Below are 24,444 nucleotides of genomic sequence, written 5' to 3' on the forward strand. Positions count from 1 at the left end.
CCGTGGCCCTGGGCATTACGCCTGGGAGTGCGGCCAGCGCTACAACCATGCCTTTCAGCCTCAACAGTCCAAGATGGCAGGGCTTGCTGCTGCTTCTCCTCCATCCATCCTAGGTGACCCCGCCTGGTTCACTGACACCGTGGCCACAGACCACATCACCGGCGACCTGGATCGCCTCACGGTCCAGGAGAAGTACCCAGGGAGAGATCGCATCCACACAGCCGATGGCTCAGGTTTGCACATAGCTCATCGTGGTCATGCAATTCTTCCTACTCCTTCTGCAAATCTCAAACTTCGTAATATCTTGCACGTTCCTAATGCTGACAAGAACCTTCTTTCTGTCAATCGTCTTGCCATTGATAACTGTGCTTATCTAAAGTATTACCCTACTCATTTTCTTATGAAGGATTTGATCACCAAGAGGGTTCTACTTCAAGGCAGATGTGAAAACGGGCTTTACCCCATTCAACCATCATCTCATCATGCCCTGTCTTCGGTTAGGTTGTCAGCTGAAGATTGGCATGCAAGGCTTGGCCATCCGTCCACTCAAGTCGTTCAGCATGTTTTATCATCCAATAAACTAGCTTCTTCTAGTCGGTCTATGACCCATGTGTGTAATGCATGTCAACAAGGCAAAGCACACCAGTTTCCTTTTCCTAGATCCTCGAGTGTTTCTTCCTTTCCCTTAGAACTTATTTTCTCGGATGTGTGGGGACCAGCCAAAACATCATCTGGTGGGTTCCAGTACTATGTCTCATTTATTGATGATTATAGTAAGTTTGTGTGGATTTATCTTCTCAAAAGAAAATGTGATGTGTTTGATGTTTTTCGTGACTTTCTTGCTCATGTTGAACGCCTCCTCTCTCATAAGATTTTATGTGTTCAATCTAATTGGGGTGGGGAATACGAAAAGCTTAGCAACACGTTTTTTTCGTCAAATTGGCATTATGCATCATGTATCCTGCCCACACACACACCAGCAAAATGGTTCAGCTGAAAGGAAGCATCATCATATTGTTGACATGGGGTTGTCTCTATTATCACATGCGTCTATGCCGCTACGGTTTTGGGATGAGGCCTATCTCTCGGCATGTTATCTTATCAATCGACTTCCTAGTCGTGTCAGCAACCTTAGTCCTATGGAAAAATTGTTTAACACCAAACCAGACTATACGTCACTTCGTACGTTTGGTTGCGCTTGTTGGCCCAACATGCGTCCCTACAACATACACAAACTTGCCTTTCGATCTCAACAGTGTGTGTTCGTTGGTTATAGCATTCGCCACAAAGGGTATAAATGTCTTCATCTGCCCACAGCCCGCGTTTACATCCTCGTGATGTCACGTTTGATGAGAAATTTTTTCCTTTTGCCAGCCCTTCTGCCTCCCCCATACCACCTCGAGTTGCAGTACATACCATCCTGTTATTTCCGCATGACCACATGAATTATGGCATATCTACTTCGTCTACTAACCTGGATGCAGGATCTACCCCGGCGCAGATGATCCCAAGTGCAACAGCGCCTGGCTCCCAGGAGGATCCTGGCACAGGATCCGGAGCGGATCCGGCCTCGGATCGCGCGACACCTGCCGACAGCCACGCAGCCTCCCCTGCGCCAGGCGAGCGCAGGGCGTCGTCCCGCCCGTTGGCCCATGTGGCGGCCTCGGATGGCCCGGTCGCCTCTCCACCCGCCCCGTCCCCCTTAGTGGCAGGGCCCGCCTCTGGCCTGGTTCCCTCCAACCCCGACCCGCCACAGGCTGCCGTCCACGTGCCCCTTCGCCAGCCGGTGGGCCGGCCCTCTTCCACGACAGGCTCGCCAGTGTCGCCTGGTTCCTCCTCGGGATCGCCGCTGGATCCATCTGTTGGATCTGCAAGCGTGACGGGATCCCAGGGTGATCTAATTCCCTCCTCAGCTGCCTGCGCCCCCGGATCTTCTGTGCCTGGATCTACTGCAGCTCCTGCCCATGCAATGGTGACACGCACACGTGATCATACTCGCAAGGTCGTGCACCGTACGGATGGTAGCATCAACTACGATCTGTCTCGGCGTGCATTTCTAGTCTCCAGGGAACCCACTGATCATCGTGAGGCCATGGCGTCTCCTGCTTGGCGTGCTGCTATGCAGTTCAAGCTTGATGCACTCCGTCACAATGGCACATGGACCTTGGTTCCACCACCACCTCATGCCAATGTGATCGACTGCAAATGGGTTTTCAAGGTCAAGTACAAGGCTGATGGCTCTGTTGATCGTCACAAGGCTCGTCTTGTTACGAAAGGGTTCAAGCAACAGTATGGTCTCAATTATGATGATACGTTCAGTCCGGTTGTCAAACCTGTTACTGTTTGCCTGGTTCTTTCCATTGTTGTCTCTCGAGGTTGGTGTCTGCGACAGTTGGATGTTCAGAATGCATATTCCATGGGGTTCTTGTGTATATGCGACAACCTCCTGGTTTTGTGGATCCTGCGGCTCCTCGATATCCGTGTAAGCTGAGGAAAGCTATCTATGGACTCAAACAGGCCCCTAGAGCCTGGTATTCTCGCTTAAGCTCTCGGCTTCTCCAACTTGGTTTCTTGGCATCTAAGGCAGACACTTCTCTATTTGTCTTTCATCGTGACAATGTCACCATGTTCATGGTTGTTTATGTGGATGACATCATTGTGGCCAGCTCATCGCCTACTGCAACAACCAAGTTACTTGTTGATCTTCATGCCACGTTTGCTCTCAAGGATCTTGGTCCCTTGCATTTTTTTCTTGGGGTTGAGGTGAAGTCGTCGCCACGGGGGATTGTGCTCTCTCAACAGAAGTACATTGGCGACATTCTTCACCGTGCTAACATGGAGAGTTGTAAGGTTTCCACTACTCCCATGTCCTCGAGTGAGAAAATCAGCAAGGATAGCTGGGCACCTCTCTCTCAGGATGACAGTACTAAATACCGCAGCTTGGTTGGAGCACTCCAGTACCTGACGTTGACCAGGCCAGATATTTCTTTTGCTGTGAATCGTGTTTGTCAGTTCCTTCATGCCCCGACGACTGCACACTTCTCGGCAGCTAAAAGGATCTTGCGGTACTTGAAGTATACTCATGGTATGATTCTATCCATCAGAAAGTCACCTTCAACGATGTTGAGTTGCTTCTCCGATGCGGACTGGGCCGGGTGCAGTGATGATCGCAGGTCTACAGGAGGATTTGTTGTTTTCCTTGGATCCAATCTTGTCTCTTGGAGCTCCGGAAAGCAGGCCACAGTCTCTCGATCAAGCATGGAGTCTGAATATAAAGCCATTGCCAATGGTATGGCTGAGATAATTTGGATACAGTCAGTCCTTGGAGAACTTGAAATCTTTATGTCACGACCTCCAATTTTGTGGTGTGACAATCTGGGTGCCACTTATCTGTCTGCAAACCCAGTGTTTCATGCCAGAACCAAGCATATAGAGGTGGATTTCCACTTTGTTCGAGAAAGAGTTGCAGCCAAGGCATTGGATGTTTGGTTCATCTCTTCGAAGGACCAAGTTGCTGACATATTCACCAAACCACTAGCTGAGGCACCATTTGTCTCAAATAGATACAATCTGAATCTTCGCGAGGGAACTTCAGATTGAGAGGGGGTGTTAAACTGTATATTGTTGTGATCTAGGAGGCTGTTATTATCTGTACTTATCTCCTGTAACAACTTGTGTAATCTGTGCCCTAGCTACACCCATGTATATACATCCTAAGGCCACCGTATTGAGTGCGCCGATCCAATCTACTTTCCCTTCGTTTCACAAATATCTCTATATTTATCACTACTGCGAGCTTGGAATGCCATGTTTTCGTCCCATTCACTTCGTTCCAAGACCACAGACGAGTAAGAGACAATGAGCCACAGCCACTCAAGCAGTAACCGTGGGCAATAGAAAAACGAGCTAACATCAAATGCAGTCGTTATTATGTACTCCCTCCATGCATATATATAGGTCCTAATGAGTTTTTGAAGACAGCTTTTGACCATTAATAAGATTAATAGTATATGAGATGTATAATGTCCAAATTATATCATTGAAAGCTCCTTTCACATACGAATTTGTCAGCATGTTTGTGTAGCTTGCATGTCATATATTATTGCTCAAACATGTAGTTAAAGTTAGCCTCCAAAAACTCATTAGGCCCTATATATATGGATAGAGGGAGTATGCAGAGTAACACTGCTCAAACATGTAGTCAAAGTTAGCCTCCAAAACTCATTAGGCCCTATATATATGGATAGAGGGAGTATGCAGAGTAACATTTTAGAAGGAAGGCTTTTATTATTATTACTCGGATCTCAGGGTATCATGCATCCATGGCAGAAGATACATTCTACGGTAGCTCACTACAGCTCAGCGTACAGGCACGCCGCACGCGCGCATTTATTCAGTTATTCTCCCCTGACATCTCCTCCGGCCCTTCCCTCGCCTTCCTCTCGCACGATCCCGTGATCGGAACTCCTCACGCATGCGCGCATGGCGGCGCTGGCGCCACGATTGTGTAGGCTGCAAAAATCACGTGCGTGGATAAGATGAGCTAGTCCGTGGCAAGAAAAACAGTAATGGAAAAGAAGCATCAGGCGCTGGATGCATGAATGCTTACTCCCGCATTTGCTCCCGACGGGGAGGGCGACGCCGGCTTCGCGGGAGCAGCGTACGAGCTTCTCGGGGCTGATGATCCGCTCGTCGGCGGCGGTGAGCACGCGGCAGATGCAGGGCATGTCCACCTTCCTCGCCTCGAGGCGGCAGGGCATGTCTGGGGTCAGGTAGGGGCTCCCCTTCTTGATGGTCCACTTGCACATGCGGATGACGCTGTCCCTCTCGTCGTAGCAGTCCTTCTCCCCCGCGGCGAGATGCGCCGCGAACCCGGCCACGATCGACGCCAACAGCAGGAAGCGGACGAGGGTGGCTCCGGCGCTTCCCATCTTCCTGTGCTGCTGCTGAGCTGCTGGCTAATGTGCTTGCGAGTGGTGTGCATGATGCTGGCAGTGGGCACTCCATTATATAGCACGCGAGATCCCCCGATGCACTTTGGACTCTAGAGATCGACCTACCTGGTTGACGGCGGCGCTAGTTGCATTGAAAATTTTGAGTGGCGACATGAGAATAAATGTTTAGGTACTTCATTGAATTTGGGTCTATGTAGTAGGTGAGATCGACCGAGCCATCTGGGGTTCCAAGACACATGAACTTGACCATGGAAGCTGCATGCGTGGTTTTCAATGGAGGCAAAACACCCCCGTCCCTTTCTTCCATATGCCATCACTCGAACGAACAAAGCATAGATAGCTTTCATCGTCAAAACGAGTAAAATGCTTTGCGGTCATTGAACTTGTGTCGAAAGCTCACTTTGGTCACCGTACTTAAGGATACGGTTAATACGATCACTATATACGACTTAAGATGATTATACGGTCACTGGCTTATCGTATAACTCTGTATTTTATTCTGTTGACTGGTCAAACATCACAGCATCCTCTCTCTACCTATGTGGGTCCCATCTGTTAGTGGGAAAGAAAAAAGAAGCGTCGCTGGAGAATCATACCAAGGATACTCTGCGGAAGCCCACGTACGCTAACCTATGTGGCTCTCTCCTACACAACTTTGTGTTAAATCCATAGAGTGTTACAGTTATTTCTTTTTTGATGATCAACGTTACGGTTATTTAATTAACACGCACACAACACAGTTACATGCATGCACTGCATCCGCCGTCCGTCGAAAACCATACGCCGACCGCGATGAGATGAGCAATTGTTGGACTACTTAGACGACACGAGCTCGAGACGCGACGTCATATTGTCGCAGCTCTTCGTCGGCGTCCTGGGCGCCGTCGTCGTCGTGTTAACGTTTACGCGTAGCAAGGCGGATGCTGCAGGACAAGGCCTAAATATGTTAACCTTCGTCGTGCTCATATCATGGTGCCCACCTTGTCGAGCTAAGGGCTATGCGGCCGCGCGTGCATGCCGGTGAACGGTAACATGGCCGTGTTCAAGCGAGGACACCGGCTCAGCTGTTTGTGCCCCAGACGCTGGTTGAGAAGAACACACTATTCCGCGGGCTGTTGGCTGCGTGCATACGCATGCGCGTGGGCTCAAGAAGATGGTGAAGTGGTCAGGGAACTAAGAGGACATTGTCAGATTCAAAGCGAGTGTAAGAGAGACTGGTTTGTGCAAATCACACTGTTCATTGATCAGGAGATTACATGTATATGTAAGTACAGATTCTCTGGTTTCTGCAGAGGGAGCAGAAAGCCCCGTCCCGCCCGCGCACGATAGCGTGCATGCATGCACACACGCGGTGGTGCGGCTGCTGAATGTCCCTGGTTCGATTCTGTGCGATGCATGGCTTTTATTTCTTGTTTTTCCACTAACAGGTGGGACCCATATAAAGATAGAGAGAGGGTGCTATGATGTTTACCAGTCAACAGAATGAAATACAGAACTATACAGTGAGCCGGTGACCGTATAATCACCTCAAGTCGTATATAATGACCGTATTGATCGTATTTTTATGTACAATGACCAAAGTGAGTTTTTGACACAAGTTCAATGACCATGGATGCATTTTACTCCACGAAAACGGCTTCACGCGCAAGAACTAGCCAGGGCAGCGCATATGTGTTCATTCATATCATGTAGGGTGGGTCGAAAGAGCCGGAGAGAAGCACACAAGTCGCCATACATTTGCAAAGTATCCCGTGATGTTTAAACTCTAGGCCAACTTTAATATTCGCTCTAATGCACATGTAGTGCCCTTCATAATGTTTTGAAAATACTAAAAAAACTGACGTCGGAGATTTTTAAACATGGCAAATTAAAAGATTTTCATGGCAATTAATATTATCACGAGGATGGTAAATTTAGTTTGCAAGAATGCAATTCCCTGACAAGAAGTGAACTGAGACGGATTTGCAATGCTTGCAAACTGAACTTGCCATAAAAAAGTTAGATTTGCCATGCCTACAAATATGATATTCGCTGGATGTTCGGGTTCTAATTTTTAAGGTCTTCAATTATCTCTTTATTTTCATTCCAACACCTGTACTAAATGTTTCGCAATATTTTATGGGCTATCATGCATATATTTTTTAACAAGTCACATGCACAAAAAACAAAGGATTCAACCAATATATACAACACTTCTGCTTCAGCACACCCCCTTAACTGAATCAACGGCCAAGATTAAAAAATGCCCCTTCAGATAGGAGGGCATGATGGTTAAAATTAACCGCTCTGTTTTTTCAAGAATTAATCAGTCCATTATTTGGTACACCACTTTCCATTCAAAGCGTATGTATTCACATACTTTGTCCTTCAAGGGCATATCCTATTTGGGCTTTTCCGGTTTTGAGTTTTTTGTTGGTTATTCTGCATATTTTATTTTCATTCTTTCCTTTCTTTTTTTACCTTTTTCGTATTTTTCTATTTTCTATTTTCGTTTGTTAGTTTCCATTTTTATTTTTAAATTCCTATTTTTTTCAAATTGGTGATATTTTTTTGGAATTCAAACATTTATTTTTCAAAATTATAAACAAGTTATGAAACTAAAACACTTTTTAAATTTGTGAATATTTTTTGAATTTGTTTGGAACATTATTTGAAATTTACAACTTTCTTTAATTCGTGAACATTGTTTTGAGTTGGTGAATATTTTCAATATTGGTTAATGTTTTTGGAAATCATGATTATTTTTCAAATTTATCAATATTTTTTTTAAAATCCGTGAACATTTTTTAAAACCAAGAAAGTTATTCAAAGTTTTTATTTTTTTTCTAAATCATGAATAAATTTTGAAATTCGTGAACAGTTTTCTGAAATTCAAAACGTTTACTGAATCGTGAACATTTTTTTGAAATCCAGGAACATTTAAAAAAATCATGGACTTCTGAATTTGGAAAACTTTTTCAAATTCAGAAATATTTTCAAAAGTTCAGAATTTTTTTGAAATCCTGAGTTTTTTTTTTGAATTTGGGATTCATGAATTTTTTTTAATTAAAAGGCAAAAAAAAACTAGGGCGCTCCGCCCCGCATATGGGTCAACCCAAAGCACGCACAGGAAGGAGGGGTGTGTCTTGGCTGGTTTTCGAGCACGTACCGCGCTAAATAAAATGTCCCTCTTTCAAGTACGTCGAGGTTAGTTCGTGGACTCTTAGACTAGGTTCGATTTCTACTCAGGTGGCAAGGTCATGCGTGGAGTGCACCTGCTACGGCGTCGTAGAGTCGCAATCATGTCGGGTTTAGAGCAAGTACAATAAGGTGACATAAGCAGGCTATAAGGACTAGAATATTATATCTTTGCTTAGTTGGAGGAGAGAGAAGAGGAGAGAGAAGAGAATTGGACTCTTAGTTAGTAGCCGGCTCTAGCACGAGACCCAAAACGTTTTGTGAGATTGTAAGGTGGGCCAACTACTAATAAAGTACTCCCTTTGTAAAGAAATGTAAGAGCGTTTAGATCATTAAAATAGATGACATGGCAATAACCATGCTCTTATGGGGACAAGTAAATCGAGGGTGTGTCTCACGATATCGTTAAATGATGTGGAGATTAGCAGCGAGTAGCCTCGCTGGAGTTGTGTGGGGCATTCCGAGTGAAGTGGTACAAGATGCGGAGATCGCCGCCGAGCAAAATGAGATGAGATAGAGAAAGGAAGATAGGCAAACTCATTCTCCTCGCATGAACTAGACAGAGGCGATCGGTTGCATTGTGGCAACGACGAGCGAGCCCCGCTGGCTCCTTCTCCTCCAACAAGACGTCGGAACTGCGTCTCCTCCATAGGGCTGGCTCTTCCGCAGTTCATGGAAACGCTCCTCCCCTCCCTGGTGTCATCGCGAAAGCGCGACGCTAACTTTTCTCCATGGCACAATGGTCGGACGCTCGACGCCGGTCTAGCGAGATGAGTGGCGAGGTGCTCCCCCCTTGCCCTCACGGCAAAGCGGCCCTGCCTTTCCTACGCAATACAATGCTCGGCCGCTCGATGCCTATATAGCGGGATGAGTGGCGGCAACTGTTGCGGGACACACACTCTCCTTCTAAGGGATAGTCCTGCGTATCCATGTACATGTTTATACATCAAACGACCTAGGACTAGACCAGGCCCAGGTTTGGATTTGGATTAGATAGACACATGTAATTTTAAACACTATACAAACACTAATTAGTATGTTATGTACTCCCTCCGTCCCATAATATAAAAGTGTTTTTGAGTAAAAGACACACTTACCCTTTTAAAAAATTAAAAGGGGAGAGAAGTACTGAAGCAAACTTCTATGTACAAATTACATGTCGATGTAGGGGCGTGTGCACCTTCCCCTTCTTCAGGGTGTGCACTATCCCATTCTCCAGCATGTGCAACCTCCTCTCCTCTGGTATGCGCACCTTGCCCTCCTCACCGTCTCCTCCTCTGGTGTGTGCATCGTCCTTCCATGCCATCCTAGAACACATGATCTCCGCTAGTGTGAACTTCCAGAATGATGTTTCCAATGGATTCATGGTATTCAGATCCAACATGATAAATCGGTTCTGCTGGGCTATTCAAGTTTGCATCAACCGTTCCTCCTCAATTTGTAAGCCTACATCTTCCTTCTGCCTTGTGCTTTCTTACATAACATCTCACATCGCCCTCCTCTATTGTAGCTGCTCCTCCATTTCCACCTTTTCTTACATATTCTTCTTCGCGTATTCATTCATTGACCTCATCAACTCATTGGTTTTGCTTTTCATTGGCTCCACTTCTCCTTATCTCTTGAGCATCTCCTTTACTCACTTCCTCCTGTCGGGCCGACCCATGGTAGACATCAGAAATGAACTTCTAGGAACCCTTTCCTCCCCATCATCTTAATCTTCCTCATAGCCATCCAATTTCAGAGAGGAATTTTTTGCGACTTGACTTCCCATGTTCTAGAGGAGCCTCATCATTCCCTGAGCTCTATTTCTTGTTTCCTTCCAACATATTCGAACAATGTTGGAGGCCAAACAATTTGCCCTTCGACTTGGCCATTTGTCGATACCTCTCTTGGGCTATATTACCCTACAACATAGAATGCTCAAAATTCTCAATGTGATGTAAATGTGGTAAGAAAAAAATAATAAGAGTGCTCACATATTGGTCAATGGTGGCACCGCTAGGAGGAGCGTGCCTCACTTGGTCCAGGCAACCCGCCCAACAGTTGCACATCTCTTGAATCACATCCATCGATTTGTGAGAGATTTCAGGCTGCGTTTTGATTTATGCTCAAGGTGTTGATGGAAATTCTCCTTAATGTGCCTCCAATTATTTGCACTCATTTGATATTTCTCAACGACAACATCAAGAATGATCTCTTGACATCCCCTCATAAGAGCAACATCCTCTTTCGTGGTGTACTTTGCTGTCAAATTACTTTCTTCCATGATGATTCAGAGGGTTGGAATGGATAAAATCGGTATCTTGGACTCTGTATCCAATTGTTCAAAGTTTTCTACTGATGCACCATCAAGATCGAAATCATTGGTCCCAACAAAATCACTCATCATACTATTTAGTAATGATTCATCACTGATTGTAGATCCTCTCAAATGCACAAAATCATCGCTAAAACAAACATTGCACAATTGCCACTATTACTTCACAATCACATTGCATTTAATCAAACCAATTGAAAGATAAAAAATGAAGGAGGGTATTTTACTTCATCGGCAAATCTCTGAGTGGGTCGAACTAGGTAGGCACCTAAATTTTGTCGGCCGGCGTGACGAAGGTACGAGGGCGGCGGACACTAGGTGGTATTGTATTCATCCTGTGTTTCTTTGTTGTGAGGCGTTGTGGTGCGTGTGGGCCCTAGAGTCGAGGACGCCAGTGGCGGCATAGTATCTTCCACATCCGTGTCTAAGTCGTCAACAACAAAGTGGATGAGGTGCTGACCTAGGAGGTGGCAGGTTGATACCGGTGCCAACAAAGGGGTAGGAGGTGCAACACGTGTAGTCAGGAGATCCGCCTCCAGCCAAGGGAATAGGACATAGGTCGAGGCGAAGTCCATGTCATCGTTGGCGGGACATTGGCTGCCGCAATCGGCTTATCAATGCGGGCATACTGGCTATGTGGCGGCAACACCGGCTACTCCTTCACATGGCGTCCGATTTGGACGTCACGGTTGCGACGAGGGAAGGGAGGCTCCAGCTGACGCGTGCGAGAGACGGCGACGCCAGCTCCCCTTGACGCGGTGGAGCGACGGCGAGGGCGACACCGGAACACAATCTCAAGGAGGAGCTCCAGGTGCGCCTAGTACTCCTTGTTGGTTGTCGCGGCCTCTGTGAGGAGGCGTGCGTGTTGCGGCTCCTATTCCTCCTCATCGTTGGAGTAAAGGATGATCTCTCTTCCTTCCCGAAGGAGCAGGCCGCCTTGGACTTGGAGGATGATGACCTCGAACAGCGACGACGGTGGCACCATGATGTGGATCCGGAAGGAGATCCTCTTGGAGAACCAAGACTTCGTCATCGTCGTGTAAAAGATAAGAAGCTCAATAGTAGTGAGCGAATATGAACGGAGCGGTGATGAGCAGAGAGGAAAGGATATGTGATATGTATGCCGTCAGAGCCATGCATAAGTAGTAGTCGCGGCACGGCGAACGGGCGGGCAGTTGGCTTCAATATATATAACACACCTGTACGGAGTAGGCTTCTCGGCCACCCGCCAGCATTGAACCGCCTGTACGGAGTAGGCTTCTCGGCCACCCCGCCAGCATTGAACCGTGCAACGTGGCCCAGTGGAGCGGCTTACCGGCATGAATTAATATGCGGAAACTGTTTCACATGGACGAGGGTTTAGAGTTTGGCGAAGCGGGCGTGACGAAAACGTAGAAGAGGGTTTTAGCAGCAATTGTTTCACATAAAAATGGTTTTAGAGTTTGGCATGGCGGGCGTGGCGGAAACCTAGAAGAGGGTTTTAGAGTTTAGCGTGGCGGATGTGACGGAGGAAGCATGGTACAGGGTTTTAGAGTTTGACGTACGTGACACAAACAGATTTTAGAGTTTGACTTGGCGGACAACCTTCCCTAATTTGTGCATTTGATTTGCTGAAAAACGGACACAGGAATTGGAATAAGGTTTTAGACACAAGAATTGAAATGAACAGTTGTAGCCTACATAACCTACCTACCCATAAGGTTTTAGAGTTCGGTGACGACCGTCCAGACGTCTTGCGGCCGATTTGCGGGAAAACAGGAAAACAAACACAAGAACTGTAAACATCCTTTGATTTGCATCCAATTTGCGAAAAAACCGAACACATGAACATGTTCGCAGACAATTAAGATCCGCATCGGATGGCAAACTACGTCTCAACTCTTTGGTTTACGGGTTTATGGGTGTTTCGAGGGACGTGTGTGGTCCGGACGTTTACCAGTGTTTTGAGGGTTCGTTAGAGATGCCCTAAGAAAGAGCAACCATCAACATACGAAATCGAACTTCATACAACAACACTCAAACTAGAACATCGAAGGCAATATTTACAACATGATACATTTTATTCCGGCACATGGGTGTGCATGCACACAGCATACACTCGTGCACCAACTACGTACCACAGACGGGCAGGTTACAGACTAAAAGCTAGACCCTGCTCCCCTGGCCATCTCTAGATGTACTTCTCCGCCGCCGGGTGCCAGCCGCTGGCCGGGTACGCGGGGTCGGGGGCCACGGGGGTGCCCACGGGGCCGTAGTGGCCGCGCGTCCCGGCCGCGCCGTGGCGTCCCGCTGCCGCGTCGGCCTTCTCCTGGTGCTTCTGCGCGTCGGCCTGGGCCTTGCGCGCGCGCTCCTCCTCCTTGGCCATCTCCTTCTCGCCGTGCGTGGTCGCCGCGGCCTTGCCCGCCTTGCCCTGCACCTCGGCCGATCCCTCCTGCGCCTTCTCCTTGGCCGAGCTCACCATGTCCTTCACCTTCGCCGTCTGCATCGTGTACGTGTAGTGTATCGCTCCTCCAAAGGCCTCTTGTGTCGCGTGCTGGTGTCTGGTCGTGTGGATACTTCGGTGTCTGTCTTGCCTGTGTGAGCTCTTGTGTGTGGTGGATTTGTAGGCGCTGATTGCTCGGAACGGCGGCGGTGCAGTTTGGTTTCTTGCCGGATGCGAGCGGCGTCCTCTCGCCTCGCGGCACGTCAGCTGCGGGGTGGCTGGTGGCGCGCATGCGGCGATTCCAGAGCAGAGGGAGCTGCATGTCGCGGCTTGAGGTGGCAAACTGGCAGCCCGGCAGCCCGATAACGTTGGGCCTGTGCGGCCGCGTAGGCCGCGCCGCACCGCCGATCTGCCATGTGGAACCACTCAAAAACATGTCTCAAAATAAAACAAAAACAAAAAAAATCTGCCATGTGGTGGATGATGGAATTTACTCTAAAACTAAATAAATATCCTTCCCGCTTCTGTAAGATTTCAGATCCTGATAGTTTGGTTTGTAATTATTTCTCTGAAAATAGGGGGTGGCACATTGATTTCGGACGATTTCTGTTTGGCAGTGATGGTTCAGAACTATGCGCGCCTGCTTGCGATCTGGAAGATGTTCAGTTTAATGAAACTGCTGATAGAGCTATCAGGTTACTGGATAAGAAGACCCGCAAAAAAAAAAGGTTACTGGATAAGAAGGGATATTAAGAAAAATTCCACAAAGAGGCAACATTGTCTTTGTTCTTCAGCTTCCTTGCGTGCGACTTGTGTTGTTTTTCTTTCGATCGAGCTTACTGTCCTAATTGGGTTTTCTAGTATGGGGTGAGCCAGGTTTATGAAAGAACTTTGTTTTTTCTTTGGCTTCCTATAAAAGCCGGATAATGGAGGTTGTCATTTCTCTAAAAATGTTCGAGAAACATGAAGGCATGATTTTTGGAAATGTAAGAACCATACAGTTTAGAAATGAATCAAATTCATGCACTTGTAAACTAAAAAAATAAATCATGCATCAACTTATAAATTGAGTAACCAAGGCAAAAATATACACATAGAAAAAAGATAAATGTACCTCACCTGAGGAACCATCATAGCACATTATAAGATCTCATGTGTAATGTGTTCACAGTTTCTGATTCACGCATTTCGACCCAACTTTCCTGCTTACAAGCAAAAGAAACCCAATAGACCAGTGTAAATTCAATAGTTGAATCAAGAGAAAACATGCATAACCACAAGCATGCTAGTGTAAAATGTATGATTCATCATTGAAATACATCTTATAATTATGAATGATACATAATTGAAATCCAATGTAAATTGATCCAACATAATTAAAGAAATGGAGAATTAGTTCTATCATGTGGCAGCATTCCAAAGTGTTAACAATCTGAGACATAAAAGCCAAACCCTACTCCTTTCATTTCTCTTATCCACCTCGACTTCCCCATTTCCGTCTCTACTCGCTAACCTTGCACCCATGCACAGGGGACACCCTCATCGTCCAGTGGAACAACCATATTATTATGAGTTTATGAACACACATGTTTCTCCTCTACACTTCTGTTACGATCACGCATATACAAATTATACTAGCATAACCAAAAGGCCAAAAGGTAAACCTTGAAGGATCATCCTGAGCACAAGGAATGTGCGAGGCTAGATCATCAAACAAACACCACACAAAAAATGATAATTTATTCTCATATCGTACACTTTACGCATGATCCTGAACTTAATATCCAAGTATAGTACGGATCAACCAATCTACAAGAACGCAAACCCAACATTCTCCCCCACTGTGTTTATCTAGACAGTATCATTATCCTCAACACTGTAATCTGACATCCTCAAATTAGCATACATCTCTTGCAAACAAATGACATCCACCAGCAACCAGGTGTCCCCATTGCATAGCCAGATGTGAAGTTGAAAATTCCTGGAACTTTGGAATCATCATCATCAGGTGATAACTAGGTGTTCGTCTCGCCATACTCCACCCCATGTAGGTGCGGAACTGTTAAGAAACTTGAGGACCCAAAATCTAAGACAAGAGTCATTCCGGAAGCTCGGTATATATATTCTATTGCCGACAAGTAGAGGTCCTAGAAAACATGGCCAGTAGCAATAAAGGGAAGTGTGTTGTAGCCGAAGTATGCAAGAACCAAAACTGTCTTTAAACATATAAAAGTTGTACCTTGCCACACGGTGGGCGACGACAGCAAGCTTGGTGGGCTGAGGCAGCATCAGGGTGAAGAGTTAGGGTGTAGTGAGGTAGAAGTCGAGGGGGCGAGGAGGGTGCGACTTACGGAATCGGCAGAGGAAGGCAGGGTAGGAGGCGTGGAGGAACCAACGCTTGCAGACGAGGGTGGCGCCGATTAGTGTGGTGGGGAAGCCAAGGCGGACGACGATCTCAATGAGGAGGTTATTGTCGTCGAGCACCTTGGACACGGGGTCGGCAACACAAGCCTTTGATGAAATGGGATCGGCCCTGATACAACAGTCGCAACAACAACACTATTCAAAAGTCGGTCAATTCAGCAATTTATCGCTACTGGGGGGGATGGTTATCGATAAGATTATGCCATATCATTATCGTTTGTCATTTGGTCTGATTTATCGCTCCGGCAAGCGATTTGTCAGGAATCTAACGATAAACCAGGCCTATTCCTAGAACATGTTTATTTGGTTTTGTGGATCTTGCTATGTAATATGTACCTCTGTTTTATTTATTTGTAATTGTACAAGGATTTAAAGGCAAGGAATCCAACATAACACTTGTGTCCAATATTAATTTTGTGTTGAATGTAGCATATTTCAGCTATGTGAACTTGAGATTGAATAAAAATGGCTGATTAATAGCCCACGGATAAAATCAATTAATCAACTAATTTTTTATTAATCTCTAATCCTCAGCCGACCAAGGTGCTAACGATAAGCGATAATTTTTATTAATCTCTAATCCTCAGCCGACCAAGGTGCTAATGATAAGCGATATCCTTAACATTCAATATTCAGTAGCAGCTACGACTGAGAAATGCAACAATCCAGCTCAAAACTGAGAAACTGCGCAAAACAATAAGAAATTAGATAAAACTGCGCAAAACAATAAGAAATTACATGTCATCGTACGTATCGTCCCTGTCTCAGCTTGTACGGCGAGTAGTATTTTCCGCAAGTGACTTTAATAGTTCGGGCTTCCTAAAACTCAGTCGATTGAGATTTACTAAGGCTTAATCGACCTTGTAGCATTTTATTCATCGTTTGCAATATTTCTTTCTACCGGTTACAACAACCGACTTGTTGGTTGTAGCATGTCGTCCATCATTAATTGTATCACGTCATCTCATCGGTTATTGATTGTATCCCGTCATCTAACGGGTTTGATGCATCCTTCATCTCACCGGTTCGACGCATCCTCCATTAACGGTTGTAGTACTTTAGTTAGAGAAGTTGTAGCATATGCATCATTGCTTGCAATATCCAGTCACGCCTTATCGTTGTGTCACAACATTTCTCATTGCTGTTTGCCGCATCCAGCCATGCCAATCGTAGCAGCACAACTACGACCGACTCCGAGTTCAATAGTTTGTACCGGGGTATGGAGCTATCAGCAGGCCTTTTAACTGAGTTGTTAAAGAAAGGTGTGGAGAAGAAGCCAGAAAAGCAATGACCTTTCCGGAATTGGAAGTATTCGTCGCCCTACCCTAAGAAAGTCTCTCTCTCTCTCTCTCTCTACTATCTGCAGGTAAATATTTTGGGGAACTCTCCACTATCTGCACGTAAATATTTGGGGCAAATCAAGTTGGGTTTCCCGCAAGAAAATAGAAAAGAGAAGAGGTAAATTAGTAGGGGATCGAGAAGAAGAGGAAGGAGATAGGGTCGCCTGACCTCGAACCGCCGGTGACTGGTGGGTTGAGATCGCCCCATTCTCCGGTGGCCGTTGTGCTGAGTGGAGACTGAATGAGCTGAGCGACGCCCTCTTTGGCTAGAGGGCCGGCATGCATACGCACCACTGCGTTGCTATCCAGCTCCACATCAAGTTTGTTCACGTCCATTTCTGAGCATCTGATTTGCACGCACACCAAGCGAATAAGTAAGTACGAAGTCACAAATTTTGTGATGAAAACAGGCAAGAGCGCTCAAGTCACAAATTACTAGTACATCAAAGGTGCATTTTACAACTGACCGATACATTTTATTCGGGCACACGCATGTGGGCACAGCATACACGCGCGCGCCACCTACGACACACGGGCAGGATAACTAGCCACACATAAAAAACACTAGCTGCCAGCTCCTGTCCCTCGATCATCTCACGTCTACACGTACTTGTCCGTGGTCGGGTACGCGCCGGTGCCCGGGTACGCAGGGTCGGCGGCGGCAGGAGCCGCGCCGACGGGACGGTGGTGGCCATGCGGCCCGGTGAGGGGCACGTGCGTGGCGCCGTGGCGCCCGGCCGCGGCCTCGGCGCGGTGCTCGGCCTTCTCCTGGTGCATCTCGGCCTTGGCCTGGGCCTTGTTGGCGCGCGTCTCCTCCTTGGCCATCTCCTTCTCGCCGTGCGTGGTGGCCGTGGCCTTGCCCGTCTTGCCCTGCGCCTTGGCCGTGCCCTCCTTCGCCTTCTCCTTGGCCGAGCTCACCGCGTCCTTCACCTTCACCTTGGCCGTCTGCATCCTCGCCGCTCCTTGAAAAAAAAAAGCTTCTTCTGCTTGCTGTGTGTATGTGCTGTTGTGTTCTTTGTGTGGGTGCTTGGGTGTCTGGGAATGTTTAGATGTCGTGGCGGTCGTGTGGTGTATTTGTAGGCGAGGATGGGTTGGGTTGGAATGGCGGCGCTGGCGCTTTGGGTTCTGCCGGAAGCGAGACGTGGGGTGGTAGGTGGCGCGCATGCGGTGGTTCCAGAGCAAGCCGGAGTTTACACGTAGCGGCGTGAGGTGGCGCCCAAGGTTGGGGCAGGCGGGCGCGTGTGCAGTGTGCTGTGTGGGGCTCTTCGAACGAGCCGCGTGCCCCTGCCGTGGGTGACGGCGGTGTGCTCATGCTGCTGATCAGTGCACGTGAACGGCATCTGGATCAACATCAAGTAAGTGTGGCTGTGCAGGTCTGGTTCCGGTGCGCGATTGCTATTGGAGGCCATACGCTGCATGTAGCGCCCATTAATCGCATCGGCCTGCAATCAGTACGGCCTTTGGGAATATATATAGGTACAGTTTATTCCAGATTTTGATATATACAAATAATTATAACAAATTAACAATCATGTATTACAGAAATATTTGCCCCTATAAAAAAGAAGTATCTATGTAAGTAAAGATAATGTTTATATTTTTTTAAATGTGTTCATGTATGTGTATTATAAAATATGTTCTTGAATTAGAAAATGAATTTTTTTTATAATTATTTATTTCATATAAAAGGTGTCTATATATGTTCAAAAGGTGTCCATGTGATTTTTAGTGTTAGTGCAACTTTAAAAGGATTTTATGTACTTAATAAAATGTTCTTGTAATTTTAAAACGTGTTTATGTATTTCAAAAAGTGTTATTGAAATTTAAAAAGTTTAATGTTTTTAAATGCTTCTGTAATTTATTTAAATTTTTCACATGGTATTTAAAATTGATGAAAATTATAAACTACTCGTATTTAGGAAACATGCCTAAAATTATAATTAATGTTCATCTAGTTGTACAAATTGTTCGTGTAATTTCAAAATGTGTTTGTGACTTTTATAAAACGTTATGTAATTTTAAAAGTGTTAACATGTTTAGTAAAAGTGTTATAGACTTTTCAAAAGTTAATATGAAAACATGAAATAGAAATTAAAATACATAAAAATAAACAGAGAAAAGGAAGATCACATAAACCCGGGGCAATCGGACATAAGGTGAAAAAACTAGACGCTAGTGGATCTCGGCCCATGCTTGAGCGCTTCCACATTGCATGATCGCATGATCGTGTGCAGTAGTTTCCTGTGTGCATTTTTAGGAGGGGACAAAGATATCTACCAACACAGTTAAATGGGATAATTTACAAATCATGTCGTATATGATTGAATTTATTTTATAGTATATATGTCGGGCCCGGATATTCAATTCGGCGCTCGGGCTCATCTGCACCAGGTGAATTGTAAAATAAAAATATATAGCAGAAAAAAATTATGCAAGATGATTTAGTGCACCAGTGCGTTCAAAGTTTTATGGCTAAATGACATTCGAGGAGCTCGTCGAGGACAAAATGACCTCCGAAGAGTGTTCTTTTCAAAAGTTTCTCACATGACAAAATTTATCTTTTTTCTAAGAGCGACTGAAATTTCTAAACTCCATGAAATTCGGAAGGGAGTTCACGCACATGAGCATCTCACAATTTTTTACTATTTTGAAGGATTTTACTGTTCACCCATGACCGTGAGTGCAGATGCACCCGAGAGCTAAAACGCCACTTCCGTAAAGGCAGTCCTTTTGTTTGTGGATAATTTATAGACGCATTGCAGATGCCTTAAGCGAGAGGAGGAAGTTGTCTCAACTCTCAACAACATTCTACTTTCTTATGGGCCGAATAGGATGCAACTAACTAAAAGTTAACCCTTGAGACGCTCCCGCTAGCAGTGGCGTAGCTTGAGCATAATCCAAGAAGTGGTCATTACTTAAAGGGGAGCAAATTTATAGGAAAGGAGGAGCTAATCTCTAATTTAAGCACTAGTTAGGCCTAATGTATACATATTCTTTGAGGAATGCAAAGATTGTGGGGGGGGGGGCATGGCCCCTCTTGGTCTGCATGAAGCTCTGCCACTGCCGCAGGAGTCATTATTTGGCATGGGAGCATGTTAAGTGGTCCGCCTAGCCATCGCCGCATGTCATGTGTTCGGCGCTCTCTCGGACTTTTACTTTTTATTTTTCCATACACATTTTTTTGGTTTTAGATACTTTTTTTTGTTCTTGCCTGATTTTCCCTAGGTTTTGAGGGGGGGGGGGGGGGTTTGATTTTTTTTTGCTAGGAAGCAGTCTTTTCCGTAAGAGGTGCTTACGCGCCCTATGTTGTGCTTCTTCATGGGAAGCATGTGCTTCTCCAAAGGGGAAAAGCAGAACTGTCTTCACCGTAAATAGGAAAACATATAGTTGTGCTTCCGTGAGAAGCACACCCTTACTTTCGTGTAAAGCACAGTCTATGCTTCCTCGAATAAAGTGAACAACACAATATGTGCTTTCAAAAAAGTGAAAATCGCAACCGTTCTTCCGGCCTCCAGTTCTTTTCATACTCTTTTTTTATTGCCGGTTTTTCGGTTTTCGTTTTTTTATTTTGTTTTCGCTTTTTGTTTCCTTTTTATTATTTTTTTTGTTGTTTTTTCGTCGAAACCCATTAACTTGGGATCCAGTTTAGAAGATCTCGACGCGAGAAATTCAAAGATGAAAACGGTTCGATATTTGGACGCATGATTAGGGATAAAATATTTTGAAAGAATCTTTCCATAATAATAAGGCACGGATTGACTTTGAGGCGGCGTGGCTGCTCGACGCAGAACGAAGGCGGCGGCCGGAGCTTGCAGGGGATGGATTCGTGTGCGAAAGGGGCTGGGGAGGCGGATCTGGAGGCGTTCGGCGAGGCGGGGTTCGCCTGTGACGAGGAGGATGGCCGGAGCGCGGCTTCCCGGGAGGATCCATAGCACCCGCAGCTCCAGGACAGAAAGGAGACACGGTGGTGAGGGAGAGAAGAAGGGAGAAAGGAGGGGCGGTGCGGTGACCTAGGCCGGAGCTCACCGGTGTCCGGCAACGGCGGACGGGCGCCACTGCTACTGCATCCCTGGTATTCCTCCTCTCACCTCTCCCGCCTTAACGACATCTGCTGCGTCGCCAAAGCCTCGGCCGCACATCACCAGCATCTCCGGCCTCGAATACTCCTGCCACTGCACCCAGAGGCCCGTCGCCATGACGGATCCAGTAAGGTGCCTCTAATGCCCACCCTCTTCCTCATGGCACATGTGCTATTTTACTCGGAAAGGCCATTGCTCACTTTGAATTTTGGCATCAGCTCTGTTGTCGTGCTTCAGTTCTTTGCTGGAAGAACCTCAATTGTTTCTTTGCTTCGGTTGTTCTTCAATCTTAGCTCTCAATTCTCAACATATGCATTACAATATGTTTGTTGTCTATAGGGATGGAGTGAAGAAATTGGATTGGGGTCATGGAATAAATCAACTAGAGGATGCAACTCATGTTCTTGTAGGTAGTCATTCAGACATTTCTTAACTCTGCTGCAAAATCAGCTGCCACAGCTCTGCGCTGCCGGTCATGGAAACCTCTCATGTATCCCCTCTTGTCGCTTCTCACCAGCAACGTCTCTATGCCGTGGCAGCGGCGCTCCCGCCCTGACGATCGAAGCTGCTGCTCCCGATCTATTGTGTCTGGGCAGTCCCAGCCACTCCTCCTTAGCAAACTTGTGCTCTTCCTTCGGCTTGCCTTCCATAGGGTCTGACACCACTTCAATTATAATCTGCAGGACATACACAAGTTGCAGACAAATCGATTGAAATAATGTGCTAAGCCTTGGGCTCCATTGCCACTTTGTCAGCTTGTTGATATTAGAGGGAGGATCAAAGGGGTGATTGGTACTTTCCCTTACAGCAGCTGGTGAAACGCAACGAATTTTCTCAACCAATGAAGCTTTCTCTGTGGTGTCCAGGTTATGAACTCCTACAATTTCAGGTGTACTGCAATCCAGGAATGCAGCAGGCCAGAACAATGGACATGGATCGTACTATGAGTGGCTAGGTATTGGCCTACCGTGGCAAGATGCCAGTGACTCTATGAGGTGTGTAAAATATGGATCTGTAAATGTCCCAGGTTTCCTTGGGGGCCAAATGCCGCAAACAGGTCAAGGTTAGTTATATTTCTCCTTTGCCATTTCTCTGGATAATCCTCTCTAGCAAGATCACTTAGGGTGATATAATCTGCTATTTACTTTCTATATGATTTCAGTATGAGAACATCACTTTAGGACAATATAATAAGCTACCCATGTGATATTTACTTCCACTGCGTTTCAGCATGTTCAATCTCTGTACAAGCGCGCAAATGGACATATTTTGATTTGGCGACTTCGTGTTTTAATTGTTCTTACTGAATATTGGATCCTGGCCCTTATGTTATCTACCTGTAGTATGTTTCTAGCTGGATGTCTACTGCTTCTCTTAAGGCCACAGTAGTTTAGATCGACACTATGTATATCTAAATAACAATTTCATTTGCATCACATAACATTCTTTTTCCTGAAAAATCACGTGGTTTATTGGACTTGAATTAGCAGTGTGGTTCATGTGCACATTGTGCTTAGTTATCCTTTCTGTTATCACAAGTCGATGTGATAAACACGAAGTATGCACTTCCATCTATACTTCTGATAATATTGGTGTCAAGTGGTATTAAAAGTCTGAAACTGCAATCACATAGTTTAGGTTGTTCAAACAAATCTGCATTGGGTGTGTTTCTAAAATTGTACGAGTAGTAACTTTGTAGAAGGAATGCAGTCCCTTAATCTAATAGCAATTTAACTTTTTTAAGTGACATAGAACAATCCTGTAACTTTGAAGACACCTCTAGATGTTGTGATTCTGCAAATTATCTGGTACATGCTTCTGCTTTTGCAATACCTCTCTGATTGTCTACCAAGCTGCAAAAATGCTATGTGCCAAACATTTAATATTCGGTAGTTAACTCTAAACATGATAACACTGCCGTTCTACACAAGCATGTTTCTTCCATAAAAAGAAAATTATTATATAAAAAATCTGTATCTAATATGTTGTATTGGAAGTAATAGTGTGAGGGAAGCAAAGCAAGTTTCCGTCAGGGAAGAAAACATTCTAAAACTTCTGTTTTCCTCAAGTCAGTCAAAACACAAATATGTTTTCTGAGAATTATACTATTATTTATTCTGATAGAAGGATGTGCTTCGTGACGTATGCATGCTAAATGTGAGTTGTATGTCGATGATTTCATTTTATTAGTTGTTCAGAAGAATAATGACAATAGTTGTCTTACTCCAATTCATGAAGTACAGTTTGTCTTATAGGATCTTCTTATATGACAGAAGCTAAGGTCCATTGTCACTCAACACAGTCTCCCTGAAATACAAATTCCAGCTTTAAAGTGTGACAATGACGCAAATTCCTTGCTGCAATCATAGGAGATCCAGTCAGGCTACAAAATTTTCCTGTGCTACCCTATGTACGACGCCAGCGGTGAGATGGGCGGGAACTCTTTGGCGTGCCAGCACGAACGACACAGGCCGTACACCCTGAAGGACACGTTCGTCAGGCTTGACTTGACCCTCTCTGATGCCACCTTGCCGCCTCTGTTGCTGGAGATCAGCCGAAGAGTTAGCTTGTTGCCGCTTTGCTTCAATGGTTGCTTCAATGCTCTTCGACTCTCCATAATGAGCAGTTGGTGGTGCTTGGACGAAACAATTGATCGAAAAATGGGTAGTGTTGTACTGGTGGTCTTGTGTCCGCCCACTAACTGTAAAACACCGAAGATGATTCTTCAGGACTTGATACATTCCAATTACTCATTTGGGTCTTCTTCTTACTCTTATACTTGGTTTTGCTTAGTAATCTTAAGATCAATTCTTTAGATTTATAACTATATGTAGAGCACAGGACCCGACCTTGCATGTGGCCGGTTTAATTTGTTTACTGAAGAAATTAGTTTAAAAATGTTCACAGTTTTACACATGTTCACATTATTTTTTTTTCAAAAAAATATGTTTGCACTTTTTTTAAAATCATAAAAATTCCTTAAAAATCCATTTAGAAATCTACAAAAAAATTCAATACATTCTTTAAAGAAAAAACATCTATTAAAAATGTGTTTTTTTAGAAATGTTCTAATTTTCATAAACGTTTAAGATTCTTAAAGAAGTGTTCCAATTTTTATGTAAACCTTAATTCTATAAAAAATAAGGAAATTTTCATGTTTCCAGAAAAGCCAAAAAAAAAACGATTGACAAACTTCCATGCAAGACTGCTCTTGCAACTGACGAAGAACGCTAAGTTGGTCTCTTCAGGTCCAAACTTGATTCTACAAAAAGCAATAATCAATATTACCTTATTATCGATGTTTATTAAAATTGGATATATAAAATAGTGCACAATGAAATATGGAGCTTTTTTTTTGCGGGTAATGAAATATGGAGCTGGTTATGTCTCTTTTTCGCCCGGTGCAATGCACGGGCATTTGTACTAGTAAATCTAAAAAAAGAGAGAGAACTCATAGGTTGTGCGCCACTTGTCAACACATGAGAATATAGTGAGTGGTCTTTGCAAAGGGTTACCTTTAACTAGTGATTGCCCATTATAAATTTAAACCATAGGCACAAATATGGACGAACATAATGAGTGGCCCAACTCTAAATACGCTGCAGCAGTTGTTTGGTTAGCTTTGGTTAGCAAGATTTAAAAAACATACAGAAGTCGGAATCCTACAGGAATAAAGTACACAAATATCAACAAGTTGTTTGTTTGCCCCATAAGAAAAATAAGGAATTTT

General features: G+C 45.1%; 3 protein-coding genes and 1 long non-coding RNA gene across 8 annotated transcripts; 1 reads left to right on the top strand and 3 right to left on the bottom strand.

The window, feature by feature from the left end:
• Positions 1-4,222: 4,222 nt before the first annotated feature.
• LOC123049973 (uncharacterized) lies at positions 4,223-4,969 on the bottom strand. Its single transcript, XM_044472823.1, has 2 exons — positions 4,610-4,969; positions 4,223-4,512 (listed from the first exon to the last, which is right to left on the bottom strand). Exons 1-2 carry the CDS (start codon positions 4,929-4,931, stop codon positions 4,469-4,471), a joined length of 366 nt encoding a protein of 121 aa, XP_044328758.1. The 5' UTR covers positions 4,932-4,969; the 3' UTR covers positions 4,223-4,468.
• Positions 4,970-12,450: 7,481 nt separating this feature from the next.
• Positions 12,451-13,045, bottom strand: LOC123049975 (late embryogenesis abundant protein 6-like). Its single transcript, XM_044472824.1, has one exon. The coding sequence runs from the start codon at positions 12,932-12,934 to the stop codon at positions 12,620-12,622; it is 315 nt and encodes a 104-aa protein (XP_044328759.1). The 5' UTR covers positions 12,935-13,045; the 3' UTR covers positions 12,451-12,619.
• A 4,005-nt stretch (positions 13,046-17,050) lies between these two features.
• Positions 17,051-17,690, bottom strand: LOC123049976 (late embryogenesis abundant protein 18). The gene has a single exon (XM_044472825.1). The coding sequence runs from the start codon at positions 17,584-17,586 to the stop codon at positions 17,236-17,238; it is 351 nt and encodes a 116-aa protein (XP_044328760.1). The 5' UTR covers positions 17,587-17,690; the 3' UTR covers positions 17,051-17,235.
• A 2,705-nt stretch (positions 17,691-20,395) lies between these two features.
• On the top strand, positions 20,396-23,492 carry LOC123054515 (uncharacterized). 5 transcript variants are annotated; one of them, XR_006426212.1, is made up of 4 exons: positions 20,396-20,846; positions 21,054-21,124; positions 21,232-21,777; positions 22,988-23,492. It is a non-coding gene; the product is annotated as an uncharacterized lncRNA (long non-coding RNA). The 5 variants fall into 5 exon arrangements; XR_006426215.1 differs by having other exon boundaries at positions 21,054-21,120; XR_006426214.1 differs by having other exon boundaries at positions 21,054-21,777; positions 22,970-23,492.
• The last annotated feature ends 952 nt before the right edge of the window (positions 23,493-24,444 follow it).

Source organism: Triticum aestivum, chromosome 2D (genome assembly GCF_018294505.1).
Source record: "Triticum aestivum cultivar Chinese Spring chromosome 2D, IWGSC CS RefSeq v2.1, whole genome shotgun sequence".
Classification (NCBI taxonomy): domain Eukaryota; kingdom Viridiplantae; phylum Streptophyta; class Magnoliopsida; order Poales; family Poaceae; genus Triticum; species Triticum aestivum.

Bases quoted from the DNA above. Each gene is read 5' to 3' on its own strand.
- LOC123049975 (XM_044472824.1), bottom strand. From the start codon at position 12,934: ATGCAGACGGCGAAGGTGAAGGACATGGTGAGCTCGGCCAAGGAGAAG.
- LOC123049973 (XM_044472823.1), bottom strand. From the start codon at position 4,931: ATGGGAAGCGCCGGAGCCACCCTCGTCCGCTTCCTGCTGTTGGCGTCG. The intron at 4,513-4,609 runs GTAAGCATTCAT...TGATTTTTGCAG, and splicing joins CGTCGGGAGCAAATGCGGGA to CCTACACAATCGTGGCGCCA.
- LOC123049976 (XM_044472825.1), bottom strand. From the start codon at position 17,586: ATGCAGACGGCCAAGGTGAAGGTGAAGGACGCGGTGAGCTCGGCCAAG.